The sequence below is a fragment of the Lutra lutra genome, chromosome 5 (genome assembly GCF_902655055.1).
Source record: "Lutra lutra chromosome 5, mLutLut1.2, whole genome shotgun sequence".
NCBI classification, from domain to species: domain Eukaryota; kingdom Metazoa; phylum Chordata; class Mammalia; order Carnivora; family Mustelidae; genus Lutra; species Lutra lutra.
Genome location: NC_062282.1, coordinates 74,232,868 through 74,259,563, shown reverse-complemented (window position 1 = coordinate 74,259,563; position 26,696 = coordinate 74,232,868). Strand labels below are relative to the sequence as shown.

General features: G+C 39.8%; 2 protein-coding genes across 7 annotated transcripts in view; both read right to left on the bottom strand.

Annotated features, from left to right (window-relative positions):
* The window catches only part of CATSPER3 (cation channel sperm associated 3), a 34,497-nt gene extending 16,469 nt beyond the window's left edge, over positions 1 to 18,028 (bottom strand). The window contains exons 1-2 of the mRNA XM_047729108.1: positions 16,531 to 18,028; positions 14,444 to 14,597 (exon numbers count right to left, since the gene is read on the bottom strand). Coding sequence (XP_047585064.1) covers positions 14,444 to 14,597; positions 16,531 to 16,631 — 255 coding nt within the window. The 5' untranslated portion in view covers positions 16,632 to 18,028. The remainder of the gene's footprint in view (positions 1 to 14,443; positions 14,598 to 16,530) is intronic.
* PCBD2 (pterin-4 alpha-carbinolamine dehydratase 2) overlaps positions 1 to 26,696 on the bottom strand; it is a 76,102-nt gene that overhangs the window by 1,805 nt on the left and 47,601 nt on the right. For 3 of the 6 annotated variants that reach the window (XM_047729112.1, XM_047729116.1, XM_047729115.1), the window contains exons 3-4: positions 24,468 to 24,548; positions 22,989 to 23,244 (exon numbers count right to left, since the gene is read on the bottom strand). In XM_047729112.1, coding sequence (XP_047585068.1) covers positions 23,149 to 23,244; positions 24,468 to 24,548 — 177 coding nt within the window. In that variant the 3' untranslated portion in view covers positions 22,989 to 23,148. Of the gene's footprint in view, positions 1 to 14,240; positions 14,598 to 21,914; positions 22,630 to 22,988; positions 23,245 to 24,467; positions 24,549 to 26,696 lie in introns of those variants that run through there. The other 3 variants (XR_007127338.1, XR_007127337.1, XR_007127339.1) reach the window with 3 other exon arrangements.

Below are 26,696 nucleotides of genomic sequence, written 5' to 3'. Positions count from 1 at the left end.
AAGTTATACTAGCCTCACAAGATGAACTGCCTGTGGGCAAGGCAGATATACTCATTTAGCTCATCACTGTAAGCACTGTATTTGTTTAGAACGGTATCTTCCATGAATGTAAAACTATCTAGTCCGGGTTGGGTCGTAGGTTTCGGGGGTAAAGTTTTAACTACTAATTCAATGCTTTATAGCCATTAAAGGAAATATAAGGACATACAAAGTTTATTTCAAGTTTTTGCTTTTTTATTGAATATCAGTTTTGTAAATTTTTTCTAGAATATCTTATTTCAGCTAAGTTTTCAAATTCATTGACATAAAATTATTAGATTACTGACATCTACTGTATCTGTAATTTTCCTTTTAAATACCTGACATGAGGGGCACTTGGGTGGCTCCATCGATCAGGCGTCTCCCTTTGGCTCACGTCATGATCCCAGAGCTCTGGGAGCGAGCCCCAAATAGGGCTCCCTGCTCAGCGAAGAGCCTGCTTCTCCCTCTGCCTGCTGTCCCCCTGTTTGTACTCTTGCTTTCTTTCTCTATCAAATGGATAAATAAAAAATCTTAAAAAAAAAAACCCCTAACATGATTCAGAGCTTCCATTTGTCTTGTCTCATGAAAAAAGTTATTTCATAATTGTTTCCTAAGCTCTAACTATGGCTTTGTTAATACTTTCTCTGGAATCTTTGCTTTCTATTTCATTAATTTTTGTCCCTATCTTTATTATTTCCTTTTTTCTATTTTCCTTTATTCTTCTACGTTTCCTTCCTTTTCCCTTCTTTTTGATTTTATTCTGTTCCTCTTTTCCAAAAGGTCAGCTCATTAATTTTCTAAATTGAGGTATAATTCATGTACCATAAAATTCATCATTTTAAAATGTAAAATTCAGTGAGGCGGGGGTTAGTTTTGAGTATTTATAACATTTGTTTCTACTTATTGTAAGATATATACATAACATGAAAATTACCCTATTTAACCAATTTTAGATGTACAATCAATTCAGTGGAATTAAGTGCATTCACAGTATTGTGCAACCATCGCTACCATCTATTTCCAGAACTATTTCATCCTCCCAAACAGAAGCTCTGTACCCAACAAACAGTAACCTCATATTCTCCTCTCCCCACGTCCCCCAGAAAACTCCATTCTAGTTCCAGTCTGTATGAATTTTCCTCTTCTAACTACTTCATGCAGATAAAACCATACAATATTTGCCCTTTTATACCTGGTTTATTTCACTTGGCATAATGTGTTCAAGGTTTATCCACATTGTAGTGTGTATCACAATTTTATTCTTTTTAAAGGCTGAATAACATTCCATTTTACATATAGACACATTTTCTTTATCCATTCGTCAGCCAACGGACACATGATTTGCTTCCACCTTTTGGCTACTCTGAACAATGGTGTACAAGAATCTGTTTGAGTCTCTATTTCTGATTCTTTCGAGTATACACTTGGAAGTGGAATTGCTGGATCATACGGCAATTCTACATTTAACTTTTTGAGATGTGTTCTAGAGTGGCTCCATGATTTTACATTCACACCAACAATGCACAAGGGTTCTAATTTCTTCACATCCACAGCACCAACACTTGTTCTCCATTTCACAGTTTTTGTTTTTATAATGATTGTAATAATTAGGGTGTGGAGTTGTATATTATTGTGAGTTTGATTTGTATTTCTCATTCTAATGACTTAGTGATTCTGAACATCTTTTAATGTGTTTATTGGTCGTTTGCTTATCTTCTTTGGAGAAATGTCTACTCAAGTCCTTTGGGTATTTTTTAATTGGGTTATTTTGTAGTTGATGTTATTGTTGAGTTGTGGGAGCTCTTTGTATAGTCTGCACGTTAACTTTATCAGATTCATGATGTGCAAATATTTTCTTCCTTTCTGTGGCTTATCTTTTCACTCTCATGATAGTTCCCTGAGACTTACAAATGTTTCCATTTAATGAGATCTAATTTATCTGCTTTTCCCTTTTGTTGCCTGTGCTTTTGGTGTCATACATAAGAATCTATTGCTGAGGTCAAGGTCATGAACATTTACCCCTGTGTTTTCTTCTAAGAATTCTAGCTTTTATATTTGGGATGTTGACCCATTGTGAGTTAATTTTTGAATACAGTGTAAGGTGGGCATCTGAGTTATTCTCTGCGTGTGGATATCAAGTTATCCTAGAACCATATGATGAAGAGACTATTCTTCCCCAACTAAATGGTCTTCACATTCTTGTTGAAAATCAATTAGCCATACTTAATTTGGTTTTATTCCTAAAATTTCAATTATATTCTTTGTCTATGTCTATCCTTATGTCAGTACCACACTGTTTTGATTACAATATCTCTGTAGTAAGTTTTGAAGTCAGAAAGTACAAGTCTTCCAAGTCTGTTCTTCACATTCAATATTGTTTTGGCTACTCAAGGCCCTTTGCACATCCACATGAATTTGAGAATCTATTTTTTAGTTTCTTTTTTTATTTTTTTTTTATTTTTTTTTTTTTAGGATTTTATTTATTTGACAGAGAGAGACACAGCGAGAGAGGGAACATAAACAATGGGAGTGAGAGAAGGAGAAGCAGGCTTCCTGCCAAGCAGGGAGCCTGATACGGGGCTCCATCCCAGGACCCTGAGATCATGCCCTGAGCTCAAGGCAGACATTTAACAACTGTGCCACCCAGGCACCCCAGTTTCTTTTTTTAAAAAAAGAAAATTTTTTCTCTAAATTTGGATAGGGATTGCAATGAATTTCTAGATCACTCTGGGTAGTCTTTGTAACAAGTCTTTTTTTTTTTTTTTTAAAGATTCTCTCTTCTTATTTGAGAGAGACAGAGACAGAGATACAAGCAGGGGTAGGGCCAGAGGGACAAGCAGATTCCCTATTGAATGCAGAGCCTGATGCAGAGTCCAATCCCAAGACCCCGATATCATAATCTGAGCTGAAGTCGGTCACTTAATCAAATGAGCCAGCAAGGCACCCCTGTAACAAGTCTTAACAGGTCTTCTAATCCATGAATACAGGGTATCTTTCCATTAATGTAGGTCTTACTTCTTTCATCAATGTTCTATAGTTTTCAAGACACCCATCTCTTATCTCCTTGGTGAAATCTAGTCCTCAGCATTTTATTGTTTTGGATGCTTTTGTAAGTCAAATTTTCTTAAGTTCCTTTTCAGATTGTTCATTGCTAGTATACAGAAATATGTCTGATTTTTGTTGTTGATCTTGTGTCCAACAACTTTGCTCAATTTAATAGTCCTCATAGTTTGTGTGTGTGTGTGTGTGTGTGTGTGTGTGTGTGTGTGTGTGTGTATTCTTTGGGATTCTCTATACATAACATCAAGTCACATGCAAACAAAGATAATCTCAATTTTTCCTTTCCAATTTGAATGCCATTTTTTTGCCTGCTTAATTGCTCTGGCTAAGGCTTCCAGCATAATTTTAAAAAATGGTAAAAGCAGGCATCTTTGTCTTTTTCCTGATCTTAGTTTAGAAAGATTTCCAGCCTTTCACCCCTGAGCATGATGTTAACTGGATTTTTTCATAAATTGTCCATTATCAGGTTAAGGAATTTCCCTTCTACTTCTAGTTTGTTTGGTTTGGTTTGTTGTTTGTTTTTAAATCATTAAAGGGTATTGGATTTTGTCAAATCCTTTTTCAGCAAGAACTGATACAAACTTGGATTTTTATTTTTTCCTTCATTCTACTGGTGTATTACATTGACTGACTTTCATATGTTGAAGGCATTCCAGGGATAAATCAAGTAATGAATCATGGTGTCATGATCATGGTGTCTAATCCTTTAAAATAGGCTGCTGGATTCGGTTTGTTACTATCTCCATGAGGATTTTTGCATCTATATTCATAAGGAATATCTGTCTGTAGTTTTCCTGTGATGTCTTTTTCTGGCTTTGGTGTCAGGGTAATGCTGGACTAATGTAATGAATTCGAAAGTGTCCCATCCTCTTCTATTTTTTGGAAGTTTGAGAAGCATTGGTATTTATTCTTCTTTAAATGCAGAGGGATGGGGATCCTGAGTGGTTCAGTTGGTTAAGCATTTGCCTTTAGCTCAGGTCATAATTCCAGGTGCCTGGGATTGGGCCCTGAGTTGGGCTCCTTGCTCATCAGCAAGTCTGCTTCTCCCTCTCCCCTTCCCCTGCCTGTGCTCTCTCTCTCTTACATATATATACACACACACACATACATACATACATACATAAATGCAGGAGCAAATTAACTAGTGAAGCCTTCTGGTCCTGGGCATTTCTTTGTTGGGAGGTTTTTGCTTAGTGATTTAACATCTTTACTTATTATAGGACTGTTCTAATATGTCAGTTTCCTATTTTTTCCTTAAGTCAGTTTTGCAGTTATTAAGTTTCTAGGAATTTGTCCATTTCATCTAGGTTGTCTAATTTGTTGGCATCCTATTGTTTATAGTGTTCTCTTATATCTCTTTTTATTTCTCTGAGGTTAGTAGGAATGTCTCACATTCATTTCTATTATTAGCAGAGTCTTCACTTATCTTCTTCAATCTAGTTCAAGTTGTCGATTTTGTCAATCTTTTCCAAAAAATGAAATTTTGAATTTGTTGATTTGGTCTCTTCTCTGTTTATCTCACTCTAATCTTTTTTTATTTTCTTCTTTCTGCTAGCTTTTGGTTTGATTTACCCTTCTTTTCCTAGTTCCTTAAGGTCTAAAGTTAGGTTATTAAACTAAGATCTTTTATCTTTCCTAATGCAGGCATCTGCAGGTATGTATTTCCCTCTGAGCACTGCTTCTGCCGCATCCTATAAGTTTTATTATTATTTTTTAAATGGAAGTATATTGACATACAATATTAGTTTCAGGTGTACAACAGTGATTTGATGTTTATGTACATTATGAAATGCTCACCACAGTAAGTGTTGTTACCAGGTGTCACTATACAAAGTTATTACAATATTATTGACTATATTCCTTATGTGTTACGTTGTGTGTTCATTTTTTTTTTAATTTTAAAAAGATTTTATTTATTTATGACAGAAAGAGAGAGAGATCACAAGTAGGCAGAGAGGCAGCCTGGGGGGTGGGGGGTGGTGCGGAGGGAAGCAGGCTCCCTGCTGAGCAGAGAGCCAGATGCAGGGCTCAATCCCAGGACCCTGAGATCATGACCTGAGCTGAAGGCAGAGGCTTAACCCACTGAGCAACCCAGGTACCCCTGTGTGTTCATTTTCATTTACCTTAAAGTACTTTCTAATCTCCCTTGTGATTTCTTCCTTGACCTGTTGGTTATTTAAGAGTATTTCCATATATTTGAAAAATTTCCAGTTTTCCTGCTGCTATTGATTTCCAGTTTCGTTCCACTGTTGTCAGAAAAGATACTTTGCATGATTTCAATATTTTAAAATTTATTGCATCTTGCTTTATAGCACAACATATCCCAGAGAATGCTTCGTGTGCATTTGAGAAAAATCACTGTTTTCTTGGTAAATTGACCTTTTTGTTAATATATAATGCCCTTGTCTCTTATAACAGTTTTTGCCTTAATATCTATTTTGTCTGATTTGGGTACAGCCAACCTAATTCTCTTTTCATTTCTACTTGCATGTTATATATTTCTCCATTCTTTTACTTTCAACCTATTTGTATCTTTGGATCTCAAACAAATTCTTTGTAGACAGCATATACTTGGATATTTTTAAAGATTTTTAAAAAAATTTATTTATGTGACAGAGAGACAGCAAGAGAGGGAACACAAGTGGGGGAGTGGGAGAGGGAGAAGCAGGCTCCCCGCTGAGCAGGGAGCCCAATGTGGGACCCAATCCCAGGACCCTAGGATCATGACCTGAGCCAAAGGCAGACATTTAATGACTCAGCCACCCAGGTGTCCCAATATTTGGATTTTTAAAAAATAACCCATTCTGTCTTAATTGGAGAGCTCAATTCCTCTATATTTAAAGTAATTACTAACAAAGAAGAAATACCTCTGCCATGTTGTGATGTTTTATATACGTCCCATTTTTTTTTGTTCCTTAATTCCTCCATTACTTCTTTCTTTTGTGCTTGATTCTTTTGTAGTGTACCACTTGGATTCTTTTCTCATTCTTCTTCTGTATACTTTTTCATTGTGTTTTTACAATTAAGCTCTTAAACGTGTAACGATCTATTTTTAATTAATAAAACCTTAGCTTCAATAGTATATAATAATTCTGTTTCCTTAGAGCTCCGTCCCCCCCTTAAAAAATCAGATTCTTCCCTTTCCTCAGAGTTTGTTACTTTTTGTGGGTAGTGTTGTTTATTTAGTGGCCTGGCTCAACAGTTTTTTTAAAAACTATATTCTTTGCAGGGTGCCTGACTGGCTCAGTTGGTATAGCATGTGACTCTGGATCTCAGGATCTCAGGATTCAAGCCCCATGTTGAATGCAGAGATTACTTAAAAATAAAATGTTAAAATTATGCTTTAAAACTGTATTCTTTGCCATCAGTCTGGCCTTTGAAGTGTCTTCCTTTAGTTAGTGCTTAAAGAGAGATTTTTTTAAATACCTCACACAAAAAGAAAAAGAGGAAGGGAGGAAGGAACAGGAAAGGAAGAAAGAGAAAGAGGGAGACAGGGAAGGAAAGGAGGGAAACAAAGGAAAAAACCTTTCCTAGTCTTTGCAGACAGCTCTGTGTTGGAGAACTCCTCCAATGCTTAGCCAAGTCATTTATATACCTTAGCCTTCACTCCGTACATGTTCTGAGCCTAAATATCAATCAGAGGTGAAAATTTGAGGTCTTCTTAGTTCTTTTCCAAACATATACCCTGTCCTGGGCATTTAGGGCTCTCTAAACTCTACCACATACATGGAAGTTTGTTAATGCCTTCATTTTCCGAAGACTCTTTCTCCTGGATTTTCTTCTAAGGCTTTCAGCATGTCCTTTGTTTATGTCAACTGGTCTCTTGTTGTGGTTGCTGTTGTTGTTTTGCCCTAGATAGCAGTGAGTTTTTCATCTGTCTCTCAATGATTTTAAGAAATGCTCTCTGCAGAATCACCTTTCTGTGCTGAGAAAGTTCTAAGTCAGGCAAAACAAAGGCAATTGCCTTGCATCAGTCCTTCAGGCAGCCCTCAAACAGGTCAAAAGAGACAACATAACTCTTTAAGAACAAAGTCTGCTCTGTGGCTTCTGGAACCCAGGAGACCAGAGTTCCACAGTCAGAACTTAGGCTGCCATCTTCAGGGCCATCACCACAAGAAGGAGGGGACTGGGTCAGGGACAAAATAAAATGTTGTAAAGTTTTCTTATCTTTTGAAAGCTGAATCTTTCTTGGGTACCTGGGTGGCACAGTTGGTTAAGCATCCGACTCTTGGTTTCAGCTCAGGTCATGATCTCAGTCATGAGATAAAGCCTTGTGACAAGCCCTGGGTTGGGCTCCATTCTCAGCAGGAAGTTTGCTTGGGATTCTCTCTTCTTCTGCCTCTACCCGCCCCCACCCCCCTGCACTTGCTTGCACTCTCTCTAAAATAAATAATCTTTGGGATGCCTGGGTGGCTCAGTCAGGTAAGCATCTGCCTTCAGCTGAGGTCATGATCCCATGATCCAAGTCCTTTGTCAGACTCCTTGCTTGGGGAGCCTGCTTCTCCCTCTGCCTACTTCTCCCGCTGCTTGTGCTCTCTCTCTGACAAATAAAATCTTTTAAAAAATAATATTTTTTAAAAAATAAAAAGTAAAAGTTGACTTTCTGGATTCACTCTTCACTCATTTGCTATAAATCTTTGACTATTTTCCAGAGTTCTGACACTTTTTGTCCCTTTTCAGGTACTTCTGTGGACAGATGGACCCTTAAAGTACCTACTCTACCATTTTCACTGACATCATTCATCTCTTTCATTTTTGAAGGATGGGTTTTCTGGATACGGAATCCTTGGCTTTTTTTTTTTTTTCTTTCAGCACTTTGAATATAACACCCCACTACCTTCTGGCCACTGTAGTTTCTGGTGACACATCAGCATTAATTTTACTGAGGATACTCTGTATGTGATGAATCGTTTCTCCAATGGTACTCTCAAGTTCTCTGACTTTCAACAGTCTGTTCACGATGTGTCTAGATGAATTTCTGAGTCTATTCTCAGAGTTTGCTGGTGTTTTTGGATGTGTAGATTAATGTTTTCCATTGAATTTGGAGAATTTGGGGCCATTATTCCTTTATAATTTTTTTGCCCTTTCTCTCATCTCCTGGGACACCTTATCTGATGAGGTTCCACATGTCTCTGATCATTTTCAGTCCTTCATTTTTCTTTTTTTTTTTTAAGATTTTATTTATTTATTTGACAGAAAGAGAGAGAACAAGCAGGGGGAGTGGCAGGCAGAGGGAGAGGGAGAACCAGGCTCCCACTAGGATCCAGATTGCAGGGTTCAATCCCAGGACTCCAGGATCATGACCTGGGCTGAAGGCAGCCTCTTAACCGACTGAGCCACCCAGGCACCCCCTAGTCCTTCATTTTTCTTTCTGTGCCTCGCACTGGATAATCTCAGTTGACCTATCTTTCTGTTTTTCAATTCCTTCCTCCACTAGCTCAAATCTGCTACTGAATTCCTCTAATAAATATTTCAATTATTGTACTTCTCAACTAAAGAATTTTTATTTGGCTCTTTTTAAAATTTCTCTCTTTACTCATATTCTCTATTTGGTGAGACAGTCCTCTCATATTTTCCTTTGGTTCTTTAGATAGGATTTTTTTTTTTCATTAGTCCTTTGAACATACTTACAATCTCCAAATTAAAAACCTTTGCATAGTAAGCCGAAGAGATGGGCTTCCTCGGGGACAGTTTCTATTGACTGTACTTTTATTTGCTTGTGTAGGGGCCATACATTCTTGTTTCTTTGTATGTTTTGAGATTTTTTGTTGTTGTTGTTGTTGGAAAATGGACATTGTAAATTACATAAAAGTGGAACTCTGGAAATCAGATGACACCCTCTCCCTAGAATTTTGTTATTGTTGCCATTTTTTTAGAAGAAACTTTCCAGAAGTGCTTCTATAAAGTCTATATTCTTTGTCATGTGTGGCTAAAGACCCACTCAGCTAACTTAATGGTCTGCTAGTGAATGGGCAGGTATTTGTATAAATGCCTGGACCCACTAAGTCTCCCAGCCTTTGCCATGAGGTTCTGAGTGTTGCAGCAGACATTTAATAGTCCAGCAGTTTACGTCTCTGCCTTAGCCTTCATTTCCTGCTTGCAGAGTCTCAAAATTTTCCAGAGGTGAGATATCAGGGCCTTCTCAGGACTTTCCTGATACCTTCGTTGAGATTCTCCAAAATGGTAATAATTTCTCAGAGTTTCACAGTTAATCAAGGGTTTTCATACATGTTATCCAATGACCTCGGCCACCCTGTGTACATTAATGACATCACTTTATGAATGTTGAAGCGCAACAATTTCAAGATTAAGTAACTTGCCAAAAACCCCAATTTCTCTAACGCTGAAATCTGCACCCCTTCCACAGCACAGAACTTCCCCTAGGCTTGCAAACCGGGATGCTACGGGAGGTACGTTATGTGACCCATATGGCCTCTGCAGGGTAATCAAAGATTTAGATTCCTCAACTCGGCTCTTCCCCTAACTCCTATCAAGTGCCACACCTAACATGATGCTCTGTGGTCCATTACCAAACGCTATGGAGCACACTGCCACACCGAAAGGTTCAGAGATGTGGTGCCAAATGGACACTGGCTCATTTCATGCATTGATTAGGGTACTCCACCACCTTCCTCCATGGCCTCTGACTCCATGCTGGGTTGATGTTGACCACTTTCACCACCAAGAAAGAAACTTGTTATTTACCATAAAAGAAGACAGAGTAGATTTTTATCCATTTTATTATACAACAAAACATACATATAGAACCACACAAACAAATACATAGCCTAATGGACTATTACACGGCCCACACGCTATAACTACCACCTAGGTCTAGAAATACAACTTTGTTCACCAGCTATCCCACAAGTCCTCCACGTGTGCCATCCCAATTACAACTCCTTCCCTTTCCCCCAAATTAACCACCATCCTGATTTTCATAGTCATCACTCTCTTGGATTTCTCTATAGATAGGAACACATGTATATATCCCTGGAACTAATACTTTAGTCTTGCCTTTTAAAATCTGTTTAAATTTGGTGTCTTTTAAGTCTTCCATTCCTTTTTTTCCTTTCAATTTACCTATTGATGAATCCAGGCAGTCTGACGGGTAGAACTTCCCAGTCTAGATTTTGCTACCTACACACTCAAGATGCAGCTCAGCCTGCTCCCCTGTCCCCTATCTTCCAGAAACTGGTAGTTAGATCCAAAGACTAGACCGGATTCAGGTTTCATCTCTTTAGCAAAACCATAGCTTCTGTTCTTTCATAGCAAGCATATATCTGCTTGTCTCCCCTCTGATGATGGTAGCGGCCACGCATTCTCATTGCCTAAATCCATTTCTTCACTAGGGGCTGAAAATAGTGATACTCTAATTCTATCATTTCCTTTTTCACTTATTAACTGGGAATTTCTATAAAGAGAGTTCTCTCTTATTGACTGTACGGTTACTCAGTAATATGGTTCCTATTAGGTCAGTAATGCTTGATTCTCTGAAAAAAAGAAAAGTAATGCTTTTCTCTTAATGTTTTAGAGATAAAAATTAGTTCCTTATTACCCTCCAAAAGTGACCAGTTAGTTTTTGGTATCATTATGAACTTATGGATTGTATGAGACATTCCAATCCATTTTAATTATCATCCTTATCAAAGCTCAAATTGTCCCATCTTCGGCTAGTAGCAGCCTCTTCAAGTTGTCTCCTGAGTCCTTTTGACACAACCCCCGTGATCTTTGACATCTTCCTTGCTAATATGACAAGATATTCCTGACTCCTCTGGTATGTTTTTTGCCTTGACTTGTGGTCAATCATTTCTTTAAAAATCCCTAGTTTGTTTTCAGTGAGAAACGGCATTTCAAAATCACATGAATTGTGAGCACTATGGCTGTGTAATTGCTGGAGTGGTCAATGTTTAGGTCTTTCACGGTTAAGGATAAAATACTTTCGTCAATTTATCCTGATACTTCCAACTTAATGTCAAACTGGAGGATTTTTACTTAGCATTGTCTGTATTACCTCTGTTTCTCCTTTCTTCCATGAGTATACTGATTCTCAAGAACACAGAGGATAAGAGAACGAAACTGTCCCATGTTTGCCCATCTACTTTATCCCATATGACACACACAACAGTCTCAAAATGATACTACTCTAATACATCTCCACTAATTTGACTCCTAAAAATGGTTTAAAATTTTCTGGGCATTAACTCTCCCCACTCTCCTCCATGTTTGAGTCATACTGTATCTTCACCATCAGAGGACAGATTCATTCTATGGTGTATTCTCTCCTTGTTAGCCCACAATTAGGATTAATTCTACCAATAATTGTATTTAACGCTCATCACCCATCCTAATGTTGATGCATCTCTAGTCATTTTGGTTGGCTGCAACTTATTCTTTACCAGATTCTGACAGAAGGGCTCAAGGGAACATTATCACCCAAGGGTTTTCATGATTGATGACAGTTTATCTCTGTGTGCATTATACTTGAAATTTCATCAGTTTTTTTTTCTTTTTTTTTTTTTTTTTTTTTTTTTACAGAGAGAGATCACAAGTAGACGGAGAGGCAGGCAGAGAGAGAGAGGGAAGCAGGCTTCTTGCTGAGCAGAGAGCCCGATGTGGGACTCTATCCCAGAGACCCTGAGATCATGACCTGAGCCGAAGGCAGCAGCTTAACCCACTGAGCCACCCCAGGCGCCCGAAATTTCATCAGTTTTAATGGATCTAGAACTCTTGGTTCATTTTCCTCCCTGAAGTATCTTAAATATGTTGCTTTCTTTTAGCATAAAGTGTTAGCAAAGTCTGCCAATACTTCCCCTTTCCTTAGCAGCCTCTTTGCCCAGATGCTCATAATTTCCTCCACCCTCTTTCATTTAGAGTCCAATAATTTTAGTAGAATGTTTCAGCGCTTGTGGTTCTAAATTCATATTCTCAGGTGTGTAATGTGTGCTCTTTTGATATAGAACTTCAGTTCTTTTATTTAAGGTAACATTTCTTAGATTATAGGTTTCTGTTTGTTCCATCCCTTTACTTTGTTACTGTTTCAAATTCAGGGACTCCTGTTATCCTTATGTTGGATCTTTTCTTCCCCCCATTTTCTTTACAACTTCTTTCTTTTCACTTTATTTTTATTTTTATTTTTAAGTAATGTACACCCAACATGGTGCTCAAACTCACAACACTGAGATCAAGAACTGCGTTATCCACCGACTGTGCCGGCCAGGTGCCTCTTCCCCCATTTTCAATATTCATTATTTTCTCTTGAATCCTTTTAACTTCTTCATTATTGACTGATTTTAAAATTCTCTTCCTTGGGCACCGGGGTGACTCAGTTGGTTAAGCATCTGCCTTTGGCTCAGGTCATGATCCCAGGGTCCTGGGATCAAGTCCTGCATGGGGATCCCTGCTCAGTGGGGAATCTGCGTCCCCCTCTGCGCTGCCCCGACTTGTGCACTCTCTCACTTTCTCTCTCTCAAAAATAAATAAATTAAAAAAATAAATAAAAGTCTCTTCCATTAATCCAATATGTCTCTTAAGCTATTACCAGTTGTGCTTAATTGCTCTTAGCTGCATCTTCATTTCTGAAATGTCTTTTATTTCTAATTCTTTCCTGAGTTTTTTCACTTTGCCTCTGTTCTTTCCTATTTCATATCATTTTCTTAAACATTTACCTTGTTTTGAAATAAGATGTTCCAGTTGTTATCTGTTTTGTGGACATGTCTTTGTGGTGGGCTTCTACCATCTACAGGGATATTATTCTCCTATATATTCTCTTTTCTCACTTCACAAAAATTGTGTGGGATTTTACTTCAATCTCTTTATAATATACTTTTTTCTATGACATAAGTTTTCCTGAACTTTTAGAAGGTGTGGTTCTGACTTCATGTAGCTCCCTCTTCTGTTTTAAAGACATGCTAGCTTGATTTTTAAGGTTTCTTCATTCCATCCCCCTCCTCCAATTTTATCTAGACTTTCTCTTCCTTCATCTCTGGGTCTCTCCCCTGCTCAATTTTTATTCCACTCCTTTTATTTCTTCTAAGCAGATGGGGATCATGGGGGATATCCCTGAAGGGAACTCTGGCCGGTCAGTCTTCAGAGTTCACAAGATCCAGACTGCTTTAGGTCCTTCAGGAATTACCAGGAACTTCTTGCACTAACCCAGTACTGGACTGAACAACACCCTTCCCAATATCAAATACTGTTCATCGACAGAAGAAAAAAAAAATATATATATGAAATTATAATGTATATAATACATATAATGAAATTATATATATGTGTGTGTGTGTATATATATATGTGTATATATATATATATATATATATATATATGGATATGTTAGTCATCAAAAAGAATGAAATCTTGCCATTTGTAACAATGTAGATGGAACTAGAGGGTATTATGCTAAGTGAAAGAAGTCAGTCAGTGAAAGACAAATACAGTATCATTTCACTGACATGTGGAATTTAAGAAACAAAACAGATGAATATAGGGGAAGGGAAGGAAAAATAAAACAGGGAAGGAGACAAGCCATGAGAGACTCTTAACTACAGAACAAACTGAGGGCTGTTGGAGGGGAGGTCGATGGGGGATGGGGTAATACGGTGATAGGCATTAAGGAGGGCCCTTGAAGTAAGGGGCACTGGGTGTCATATGCAAATGGTGAATCACTAAATACTACCTTAAATTAAGTATTTTAAGTTTACTTAAATTCTACCTTATAGACTAATAATACAGTATACGTTAATAAAAAAAATATGTTCTCATATCAGCCCATATTTTCCAACTAATATTTATTGAACATCCTCTGCTTCCTCTCCCACAGAGGCTAATACTGTGCAGTTGGGGCTCATAGTAAGGATACGTTTTTAACTAGTTTTGATTTTTATGCTGCCCATGGATTCTGGTTTTGCTCCTAAGTTGCTCCATTCCCCCCCCCCGATTTTATTTATTTATTTTTAGAGGGAAAAAGAGAACATGCACCCACAGGGGGAAGGGACAGAGAGAGAGAATCCCAAGCAGACTCCCTGCCAAATGCAGAGCCTGTCACAAGGCTGTCTCATGACCCTGAGATCCAGTGACCTGAGCCAAAACCAAAAGTCAGACGCTTAACTGACTGAGCCACCCAGGCACCCTCCAAGTTGCTCTTTTTTTTTTTTTTAAGGAGAAAATTCAGAGAGATTAAAAAACCATGTTACCACTGCTAATATTGTTACCATCTTTCCAGATTTTAGAATGTATTTTTTAAGTCCTTAGAGCTTTCCTATGGAAAATTTTCTTGAACAAAATGCCTTAAAAATCTTATAATATTTTCACAAATAAAAAGGATGAAACAGAAGAGACTTTACTCATTTTGTCTGCTTACCTCAAAAAGTCTGAACAAGTTGTATTTTGTATTATAATCAGTCCACAAGACCACAAAAAAGGCATTCAGGGAGACGGTGCTAATCATAATTATCTTAAAGAGACGACTCATTATGACTCTCTTCACAAATGCCTGGCACTGAGTATCTCTCCTCCTGTCAAAAAGTTGAATAAGAGGTATGATTATCTTACAACAGAACTAGATCCCAAACATTACACACTTTTTGTGAGACTAGGTCCTGCTTTCTCCCCTCTGCGAATATAAATTTAAATATACTTTTAAATTGCAACACATTGCAGAACCCCTGGCTGGCTCGGTCAGTAGAGCAAGCGATTCTTGATCTCAGGGTCATGAGTTTGAGCCCCACATTGGGTGCAGAGATGACTTAAATAAATGTGTGTTTTTTTCTTAATTGCAACACAATGCTAACATTGAACTAAAATATGTATGATGACCTCTGAGTTGATCTCTTCCCACTCAGTTACTTAGTTCCTTCTCTTAAACCTTGGGGTGGGGTCGGGGGGAATGATTCCTAGTCCCTCTCAAGCAAAACAAGGCATTATCTTCATTTACTCCTTCAATAAATTTTTACTGAGTGGTTACTAATGCCAGGCAAGACAGCAGACAGCAGACACTGTGGATATAAGGAGAACAAAACTAAATATTGTCAGTCTAGTAGGAAAAACTGGTAATAATCAAATCATCACCTATATAAGGGTTTACAAATCAGTGATTAAAAAAAAAACTGGACACCCTAAAAAACAGGCAAAAACAGTCACTTCATGAAACAAATTTAAAGGGTAATGAACTTCCCCCAAAATGTTCAGTAGCATTACTAACGGGGAAGGAAGGTTGCAAATTAGGTCCAGCCATTATTTTGACTTATAAAATTAGCAAAGATTTAAATGTCATAGCATCTAATGTTGGCAGTCGTGTGGTGTGATGAGGTGTTCTCATAAACTGCCAGGGGGCGTGGAAATCGGCTGGCCCCTCTAAAAAGCCTTAGAACTATTTTTAACCTCTGATTCAAGGAACCTACCCCAAGAGAATGCAATCTGGAATGAAGTGGCTTTGGCCAAACATGTTCATCCCAGCTTTACTTACAGTAGGAAGAACCTGGAAACAGTTTAAAAGTCTAACAAGAAAGACTGGTTAAGTACAGATGGCCATCCACCTCATGGAATCTTACATAGATACCAAAAAATGCCTACGACTTTTTCATGGTTTAACAAAATGTTTATGCTCCACCGGATAGCAAAAGACAAAAACAAAATAAGATACCAAATTCTCTACTCAGTATTATTTCAACTGTGCAAAAACAGGTGAAAAAAACTGAGCAGGACACGGCCAAATGCTGACAGTGTCTGCCTATGATGGCAAGCTTACAGTAAATCTTTTCCTTGGTTATTATATTTATCTATGTTTTCCAATTTTTCTCAAAAAGTATGTATTATTTTTCCCCACTATATGTAACAAATGGACACACTCTTCCTAACAGTAAATAAATACAGAACGCATATACTTTCATAATCTAAAAAACAAGATGTACAGTTTTCATCATCTGTTTTGAGGTGAGGTCAATTACCTTCAAATTTTCTTTTTTTTTATTTATTTACTTGACAGAAAGAGAGAGATCACAAGTAGGCAGAGAGGCAGGCAGAGAGAGAGGGGCATGCAGGATCCTCGCTGAGCAGAGAGCCCAATGTGGGGCTTGATCCCACGACCCTGAGATCATGACCTGAGTCGAAGGCAGAGGCTTTAACCCACTGAGCCACCCAGGCGCCCCTCCTTCAAATTTTCTAACACAGTAGCTAATAAAAACAAAGTAAGAAGGACAAAAAGATAAAAGGACTAAACAGAGTCAAATTCAGTGTATGGGTCAAGTAAGACTGTGACTGAACACTGACTTAACTAACCAGTCACGATATTAAAGCCAAAGAAGCAAACTGTTTGGCTGAGGCTTCACCAACCTCCCCAGTGAGAGTGCAGGGGTGAGTGTACCCAGAAGCTAAGAGTATACTGGCACCCTGCTCCCAAGCTGCCATCTGCTCATTTCTTAACAAGCAATAGAAATAAAGAATATTTACTGAAATTTCCTGAATCTTGCACAGAACTCTGCTGAAGGATTATCCAACAGCGAGCTCGAAATGACTCTTGTATCGTTCTGGTAATGAAACTGTTGAGACATTTTCCAAATTCCCAATCTTTATTCCTTGCTTTGATCATCCAAACAGAAAATCTCTGCTTAGGGATTTCCTTGGCATCTAGATTCCAAGAGGCCACAGACCAGGGCCCACAAAAGGAACTCCTACTTTATGACGTCATTCTTGGGCGTTATAGTGCGTTACTAGCCTGCAGGTCCCCAGAGTCAAATACTTCCTGTGCTGAGATCCTGTCTTCCCAGGGAGACTATGCACCTCAGATCAGTGAAAGGGATACAAGTATACAGGAACTGTGAAGCTCCAAGCTGAATCTGGGAGATACCAGAGCTAGAGCAGAAAAAAGTCATTTCTCTCTCAAGAAGAATCCACATCTGGGGGACACCTGGGTGGCTCAGTTGGTTAGGCGTGTGCCTTTGGCTCAGGTCATGATCTCTGGGTCCTGGGATCGAGCCCCGCATTGGGCTTCCTGCTTAGTAAAGAGTCTGCTTCTTTCTCTGTCTCTCCCTCTGCCCCTCCCCACTGCTCATTCTCTCCCTTTCTCAAATAATAAAATCTTTAAAAAAAAAAGAAGTATCCACAAAACCCCTTAATAATGTGTTAAGACTAAGTTAAGCATCATATAAGAGGAAAAAGCAAAGTATTCTGGGATTCTAAGAGCCAAGAGCATACATTGAGGCACAGGACCAGAAACATCAGGATAGACAGAAAAGATGTTGATGGGTTTGGGGCTAGAACACAAGAAAAAGGAGGAAAAGAGAAGGTCATCCACTCCCAGCCCTACCTTATGGGAAGCCCATAATGTGTATATATGACCCTCCTGAACAGAGCATACGTGATGAGCCTGTGGGGCCAAGATATTTTAAGTACAAGAGCCATAGGGTTTTTGCTCTGTTCAATTCTTGGGATTAACATATTCTCTTTGCTTTCCTTCTTCTAATCCCTTTGGCTTCCAAGGCAAATCTAGACAGAGGGAATCTGGATAGCCCTCCATTGTATTAAACCTTTAGTGGCTAAACTAGTCACATTCCTGGAAACATAAATTCTTGAGCTCTAAGAAAAGCGAGTAACCACCAAAATAGCTCTGTAGTCCCAGGCATTCTAGAATAAGTGTATGTTATTATTCCTGGTAGGAAAACACTCTTGTAGGCAACCAATACACTAAACTGGGAAACAATATCCTATTTATTCAATTTCTGCATTTAAAATCATCAACAGTGAAACGTTAAGAATCACTTCAACTCATAGCCCCAAGATTCAAACTTTAGCCTCATCGTCCCACTTTACATTCTGTCCCCCAGGGATCAGCTCCTCCTGTACCTCCTACTGCCTCCTTTGGTCATATGGGCCCTAATGCCTCCTGGGCTCATGCCCAACATCCCCACAGACTCCTGGAGCAACTGCTGGAAGAAAGCCTAAATTAGTCCTTCACCTGAATCTGGTTCCACCTGCCCCAGTACATCAGTGTCTACTCAAGTTGGGGGGACACAGAAGGCCCTTGGTGGATGTATGCTGTAGAATTATACAAATGAATGGCACTAGGGACCCTTATGCTCGCTGAGCATGGTGGGAGTCCATCTCTGGGAACCCCAGTGGTCTACTTCCATGCCTTCCCTCATGGAGCATCAAGGCACTCTTTGGGGGAGAAATAGAAGATTAAGAATGTAAAGAATTCTTTCACGAGGCTTGGAGGGGTGAGGAAAGATGGCCAGCTGGAAGCAGCAGAGAGAAGTCCGGTTGTTAGAATACCCCACGAGCACAGCTAAGCACAGCTGAATGTGGTTTCTGAAGTCACAGATGAACACATCAGTCTGGGAATGGAACTCCAGCTGTGAGCACAATCAGATGCGATAAGCTTCTCCAGGACCTACTGAAATCATCCATCTTTTCTCACAGACAGGTGGACACAACAGGCACCCTGCGATAAGAAGCCAAAGGGGGCACTTCCTCTGCCCTTTCAGCAGCAAGTCACACTGTGCTCACCGTGGGTGCCACCAGCCCAGCCCAGCCGCACACAAAGGGGGACATCAGCAGTCAGCCGGCATGGCAGTTTGGTGACTCAAGTCTTCGGCTAAGAGTCATGCCTTTACTTGTCCCAAGAACTGGCACTGGAACAGAAACCTCACATATTATAGCCAAACCTTCATACAGCTCTTGGTGTTTTGCAGGAAATTCCACAAAATTAAAAGTCCCAGAGTTCAACCGGTCTATTTTTGAACTGGGTGAGAGAGCTTACAGACCGTTGCGTACTTCCACCAGTCCTGCAGGACAGTAATGGAGTCAGTTTGGGTTCAAACACAATATACATGCTGTTGCTTTCAGTCTAGAGCAAAAACATCAAGAACCATGCTTATTCTGTTTATCCAAAGATTTCCTTACTCCTATCAAAGTAATCATTACTTTTACAATGTTAACTTCAATCTAGAAAAGGGAACTGTCAAACATGCCGGCAACCTGGTTTGTTACCCAGGAAGGTCTTCCAAGGGGTCATAGTTTATGTCTATGGAACATAGTTCATGTCTATGGAACTCCTTTCTCCTCCAGAGTTTCTTTAGAAAGAAAATAAAGGGAAACCGAAGCTTACTGCATCAGAAAAACCACTGCCATCGCACAAAGATTTGGAATAGAAAAGAACCTGGGAGCCTCCAACTTTGACAGGGTCTTTTGAGGCTGAAATGTCAGTTACTTGAACAGAGTCTGGAAGTTCATTCTGTTGGAATTTACCCCGGTTAGTACTTCCACAGCCTTCTACTGCGGGGGCTCTGGTGGTCTACAGTCAGGTCTGTGAGTTCCAGCAGATGCAACAACCCTTAACAAAGACCTTATGTCAAACCCTCATGTAGTTGCTAATTAGTAAATGCATTCTCGGGTCTTCACCACTGCAATTACAAGCCAAATCCTGCTCTTTCTGCTGCACTAATATGTGGTGTATGTCCCAGTCAACAAGCTGAGCCCCTCATGCTTACATTCAAAATAAGGGGAAAGGTTTCAGGGTACAGTGAAACAAGGTCAGTGACACCAAAGGGAACAAACAAGTCTGGAAGGTGGGATATTCTACAGGACACCTGATCCTGTTTTTACAGTAAGTCAATGATGTGGGGGAAAGGGTGGAAGAAAGGGGAGCTTGCTCATTCTAGACTGAACGAACAGAGACTAGACGTGATGGGTGGACTTCATGTGGATCCTGATTAGAACAAAAATACTGTCCAGATGCATTCCTGACCTTCAAGAAAATCTGATTTTACCTGGGTGTTAGGTGATACCAAGGAATCATGGTTGATTTTGTTAGGTGAAATAATGGCATTATGGTTTATACAAGAAAATGACTGTATTTTCTAAAGATATTTACTGAGGGATGTAGGGATAAAAGGACATGCTATCTAGGATTTTAAATGTTAAAGCTATTTTGCAGCTTTTAAATGCTTTACCAAAGAAAAGAGAAATGGAGACTTCTGTGAAGTAACTGATGTAAAATCTTGATAATTGTTAAATCTGAGTACATAATAGTTCAATGTACTATTCACTTTATTTTTAAATATGTTTAAGTTTGTTCGTGTTTAAAAATTCATGTGAGGGGGGCCTGGGTGGCTCAGCTGGTTAACTGGCTATCTTCGGCTCAGGTCATGATCTCAGGGTCCTGCAATCAAGTTCCAAGTCAGGTTCCCTGCTCAGCACAGAGCCTGCTTCTACCTCTCCCTCTGCCCCTCCCCACAGCTCATGCTCGCTCTCTCTCTCAAATAAAGAAAATCTTTACAAAAATAAAATAATAGGGACACCTGGGTGGCTCAGTTGGTTAAGCAGCTGCCTTCCGCTCAGGTCATGATCCCAGCTCAGGTCATTGAGTCCCACATTGGGCTCCTTGCTCAGCAGGGAGCCTGCTTCTCCCTCTGCCTCTGCCTGCCTCTCTGCCTGTGCTTGCTCTCTCTCTCTCTGACAAATAAATAAATAAAATCTTTTAAAATAATAATAAAAAAATAAAAATTCATGTGAAAAAATTAAAGAGCTGAACTAAAAATCTCTGGTAAATAAAATGTATAAAAGTCCCCAAATCTATAATATAGGAAAGAGTTTATAAAAACACAAGGCAGGGCACCTGGCTGGCTCTGTTGGAAGAACATAGGACTCTTGATCTCAGGGTTTTGAGTTGGAGTCCCAAGTTGGGTGCAGAGATTACTTAAAAAATAAAATCTTAAAAAAAAAAAAATTTTGCCTTTTCCTCTAAACAAATTTCTAAGAAGCAGCAATGACGCGTCTCCTGGCAGCCACAGAACCTGGGCGGCTCTTGTCCCTCTTCAAATGGAGGGTGTACTCCATATCCACAGGGCAAACTGAGAGGACCTGTCTCTCCCCAGCCAACAGACCCAGCCAAGAACCGGCTTCGGAGGGCACCTGGGTGGCTCAGTGGGTTAATGCCTCTGCCTTCAGCTCAGGTCATGATCTCAGGGTCCTGGGATCGAGGCCTGCATCAGGCTCTCTGCTCAGCAGGGAGCCTGCTTCCCCCCCTCTCTCTGCCTGCCTCTCTGCCTGCTTGTGATCTCTCTCTCTCTGTCAAATAAATAAATAAAATCTTAAAAAAAAAAAAGAACCGGCTTCAGAGAGCTCAGCCTCCCTGTCTGATTTCCATATGGTTTCTCTGACTGGGGCCCTGGTTGGGTAGGGACAGGAATGTTTGCTTGTTTTAACATAGGGATTTTTCTGGTCTCTGAAACAAGGTGAGTTACACAAAGATGATCCCTGTTAAATCCTGGTACCATAATGCTTCAAGAGATTAACACACCTTCTCTGGACAAATATATATATATTTATATATTTATATATTTATATATGTATTTATTCTTTAAATCTATATTCTAATCTTATTACTAAGTACATTCCATGGGGTGCCTGGATGGCTTAGTTGGCTAAGCATTTGCCTTTGGTTCAGGTCATGATCTCAGGGTCCTGGGATCCAGCCCTGCGTCCGGCTCCCCGCTGGGCAGGGAGTCTGCCTCTCCCTCTGCCCCTCCCCCCGCTCATGCTTTTCCTCTCTCTCAAATAAATTAAGTAAAATCTTTCAAAAATTAAATTAAGTTTTAAAAAAGATTAGTACAATCCTGGGGCACCTGGGTGACTCAGTCGGCAGAGTGTCTGACTCTTGGTTCTGGCTCAGGTCATGATCTCGTGGTCGTGAAATCAAACCCCACATCAGGCTCCACACTCAGTGCAGAGTCTGCTTCAGATTCTGTCTCCCTCTCCTTCTCTCTCTCTAAAACAAATAAATAAAATCTTTAAAAATAGTAAGTACATTCCTGAGTTCCTTCAAAGAACACTGGTATTTTAATTTTTAAGTAACAGATTACATTACTTTACATTCCATTTTACTCCTATCAGTGACACACAGAATATAAATAGAGCTCATTACAGGATAAAAACTCAGTAGTTTCTTTTTTTTTAAGATTTTTTTATTCATTTATTTGACAGAGACAAGAAATCACAAGTAGGCAGAAGTAGGCAGAGAGAGAGGGAGAAGAAGCAGGGTCCCTGCTGAGCAGAGAGCCCGATGTGGGGCTTGATCCCAGGACCCTGGGATCATGACCTGAGCCGAAGGCAGAGGCTTAACCCACTGAGCCACCCAGGCGCCCTGAAAACTCAGGAGCTTCTAACTTAGTGGCCATGTAGACCCTCAGTTCAGGAGTTACAAACTGCAAATGATTTTTTAAAATGACCCTTAGAGAACCTGGGTGGCTCAGTCAGTTGGGCGATTGCCTATGGCTTGGGTCATGATTCTGGGGTCCTGGGATCGAGTCCCACATCGGGCTCCCCCTGCTCTGTGGGGAGCCTGCTTCTCCCTCTTCTTCTGCCTGCTACTCCCCATCTTGTGCTCTCTCTCTCTCTCTCTGTGTCAAATAAGTAAATAAAATCTAAAAAAAAATGACCCTTAGTTCCTCCTAATGCAGAAAGTCAAATAATGATCTGGCAAGTTGGTCACTGTGACGGTGAATCCTTATATTGCCCCAGAGGCCATTGTTTTCTCCTTCAACTCCCTCTCTGAAAAATATGAAACAAGACAGCTTACCCATTTTCTGTGACTTTTGTAATCTAACTACTTAAATAGCAGCTACACTCCAAATCAACTTCAGCATCGTAAGAATTGTTATAGCTGTGTTAAAACCCTTTACCTACAGAGTTCACCATTCTTCTTCTACCTTCTAATTATTCTCCAACACAATGTATTGGTAAAGTCACCATCATCACTTGAGTTTCTGGGTTATAAAATGTGTGCATACTCCCCCATCCCAATTTCTGGATTTTAAGAATGCTATTTCTCCCTTTGAATATTACTAATGTAATTCCCTGAGTTGGTTTACCTTATATGTATGATTAGAAATAATGAGAAATCCTCAGGCTCAAATTTAAATCATTTTGTAATTAAGCACTGATTGTACAAAACACTGTTCAAAAGGTGAGCTTAAACTGACAAGTGAATTTGTTCACGTGAACTGCCTTCCACATACATGATGGCTAAGACGTGCACCGGGTTTGTCACACATTTCAGAAAAAAAAAAATCACACAGAAGCGGCTGCTTTTTCAATAAACTTGGCCAGTTTCACATCTCTCTTGGTCAGTCCACCATAGTCGTGCGACGTTAGGGTTATCTGCACCTAAGAAACACAGAAGCAGCTACAATTCATGATTCTCGTCTTGGGTGGTTCAGAAATCGATCTTTTCTTCAACATTCACATTTGACAACTGGGGAGATTAAATGATTTACAAAATACTACATTATGAATAAGCACAGCATTTCTAAAACCTAATGAACTCCAGGGACACAGCCTGCTTCAGGCTGGGCCCAGCACCTGCCCAGGGACAAAAAGGTCCTCTCATGTGAAGGGCAATTCAGCGGCCTGAATCTGAAATCTTGTCTCTCAAAAAAAAAAAAAAAAAAAGAGAGAGAGAGACTAAGGTTTCATTTTAACTCCCATTACTTTAATTACATGACTATTTTCAGGCCACTGAGAAAGACCAAGCTATCAAATGTAGTATCTTAGCAACTACATTCAGAAAAGCCCATTTCTAAATTAGGGAAGTGGGTCAGAGGTGGGGTGGAGGAAAAGACTGTGGCTTCTTGAAAAATCAATTAAAAAGCAGAAGCAAAATTATGGACAAAGAGAGGCAAGTAGGAAGGAAAAGTTTATCATGGTACCTGTGTATTCTGAACTATTCCAATAAATCACAAGTACATCAGGGAATGTTCTCTTCTTCAAAGAGACTTTTTAAAGAGAAAACAGAACCACACAGAAATCTAGATGACAAGATATTTCAAATGTAATATGACCATAAAGGCAAGGACATTTGGGGTGGGGGGGGGAGACCATGATTCTTCTTACTGAGCCCCCTTAAAAACTACTTAAAATCTTTTTAGCCTGCTCTTTGTCCTAAGAAGGCCAGTTCCTACTTGGAATGTAGAATTTAATAAACAGTTGTTTTTAAAGCACAGTTCATGAGCATAATTATTTCAGTAAGGTAAATAAGGCCATATCTCTCTTATTCGCTACCATAACTTTCAAAAATTTATCTTAGGAGGGTTTAACATGTATCTACATTTTAATTCAGGAGCCTCACTTGGCCCAAATGGCTCATAATAGTTTTAGTAGACGACAAGCATGAAAATAAAGAGTTTGGTCACTGATGTCTTGAGCAGATCGGAAAATTTGTTACTAATTTGCAATCATACCCAGGGATCCTCAGGGAAAGAGTAAGAGATGCTTTCCTAAGCACTACTGATCACACTTGACACATGGCTGCTCTGCGCGGGATAACAAGGAAGAACAAAGTTTCTCAAACTCCATAGACCAGGTGATCCCCAAATAAGGCAATTTAGTACCTTGTTGTACACATTGAACCATTCCGGGTGATGATTCATCTTCTCGGCTTGCAGGGCGACTCGGGACATGAAGCCAAATGCCTGCACGAGACAAAGCTGAAAGTGATTAGTGGCACTGCCTTCTACTCTGGACCTGCGAGCAAGAGAGAGAGAGACCAGTACAATCCAGCCAGATAAAGACAAGGCTCAGATCCTTAGGGAAACCTGGAGAAATCCAATAGGAAGCGGACTGCTCTCCACAGAGCTGGGGTGACGGTGTAGCAGGACCATGACCTGTTGCTCAATGGTGAAAAACAATCAGGCTCAAATAAACAAACCAGGAAATTGGTCTCACCCAGTGACCTGTCTGGACTATTTAATTGTCCTCAGGACAAGACTCACCAAAATAGCACGGGAGTAATTTCCCTTCAACCAAGTGCCCTGAATCTCACTACCTGGCCCCAAATCTTAGGGGCTACTTTTCTTGTATCCCCACTCCCTTTGTATTTGGTTGCTGGGTTGCTAACTAAGGCATCAATCCCAAGACTATGGAAAAAATATCTTACTGAACAACATCCCCCATCCTTGCTCCCAGACAGGACTGGAGGGGATAAGAGACTTTTTTTTTTTTTTTTGACATCTAGAGTGAAACAGGGAAGTCTGCCTTGCCTGCTCGGGGTCTCCTTGCTATTGTCCCCGTGCCCTGTGAAACAGGAAGCCTTCGCTCCTCCCCGAGCAGGGAATGGAGGACTCAGGCACACACCTAACTGTGGACCTGTAGGACTCTATCTTCATTCCACAGAGAAAGTACAAACCTAATTTTGCTAATCAGACGGCAAACTTGTCCTGAGAGGACGAAAAGCTTTTTCTCTTTTGCTTGCTTTCCAATTTTTATGATGGTGATTGCAAACAATAGGAGAGTCTGTCTCTAATGTGTCCAGAAGGCAGAAATACTTGGTAAGACTCTAAGGTAATGGTACAGTAACTACAAATTTACAGTGGAATTCACAGGGCAGTAACCACTGTAGCCACATAAATAAATATTTAACTTCACAACCCCTATCCAGAAAAGCTGGAGTGATGGTAGTTGAACTATATTTTCTGAATCACCAAACTGACATTAGAGCACATTTCCAAATTAAGAGTGAGAGGTATGGAAGATGCCATTTTAAACCATTCTATGTTATTCATAATGGTTCTTATGTCAGAATGATTTTATTTAGGAAAAAGACTCTCATTTTGGTCTTTAATTAAAGGCATGAAGGTTTTCCCCTGTCAGGATAAGGAAGAACATTCAAGCAAAATCCATCTAACCATGTATGGAATTATCAGTGGAAAACAATATTCACCCCCTCCTTCCTCTTCTCATCTCATATTCTGATCTCTAGATTGCATCAAATGTGAAAGTCTTTTAATTATTCAGAGTTAACCTGCATTAAACTATGCATAATGAGAATTTTTTAGTCTATTTGCCTCTAGTGCCTTATTCTTGTTTAGCTTTAAGACTTCCAAAAAGTTAACCACAATCCCTGAGAAAGGGTAATAGAGTCATTAAGGGCATAGGCTTTTGAGCCAGGGAGGCCTGAATTCAAATTCCCATGCTACAGCCTATCATGTGAGCCTCAGTTCCCTGTTCAGTAAACTGAGGATAATAATAAAAAGCTCATGCATTCATCCTAATAAAAAATGAGATGGGGATATAAAAGCACTTAGCATAGCACTTGGCCCTGGGTAAGAGACCAGTAGTGGCAGATACTGCTACCATATGCTGCTCTGGCGAGGCTGCACAAGGTATGTGCATCACACACATCGTCACAAAATGTAAAGATAGGTGAAAAGCCCTCCCATTCTAAGACTCCAGTTGCTGTCTCCCAGAAGAATGGTGCTTTCCTATCCCACATGCCATAAAGACTCAAACCTACACACCGGACAGAGATCACATAGTACAGGGTAACACCCTGATGCACGCTGCCTGGGGAAAACACCTTAATGACAAGATATTAGGTGGGCAAAGTCAGTCACTACCCAAGTTCTATGGTCACAATTTGTTTGAACTATGCAATCCTAAAGGTCCAAAGTGAGGCTTGGCATCCCTTACTATTTCCCAAGAACCAAGTGGATCAAGGGGATGATTTGAACAGAGTCAGAAGTGCTCCTCAAAGCTTTGATTACCAGCATGCTATCAGCACGTTAGCAAAATCTACTCTATCACAGATAGGGCTTAAAAGAGAACACTCCTTGGGGGTCTCT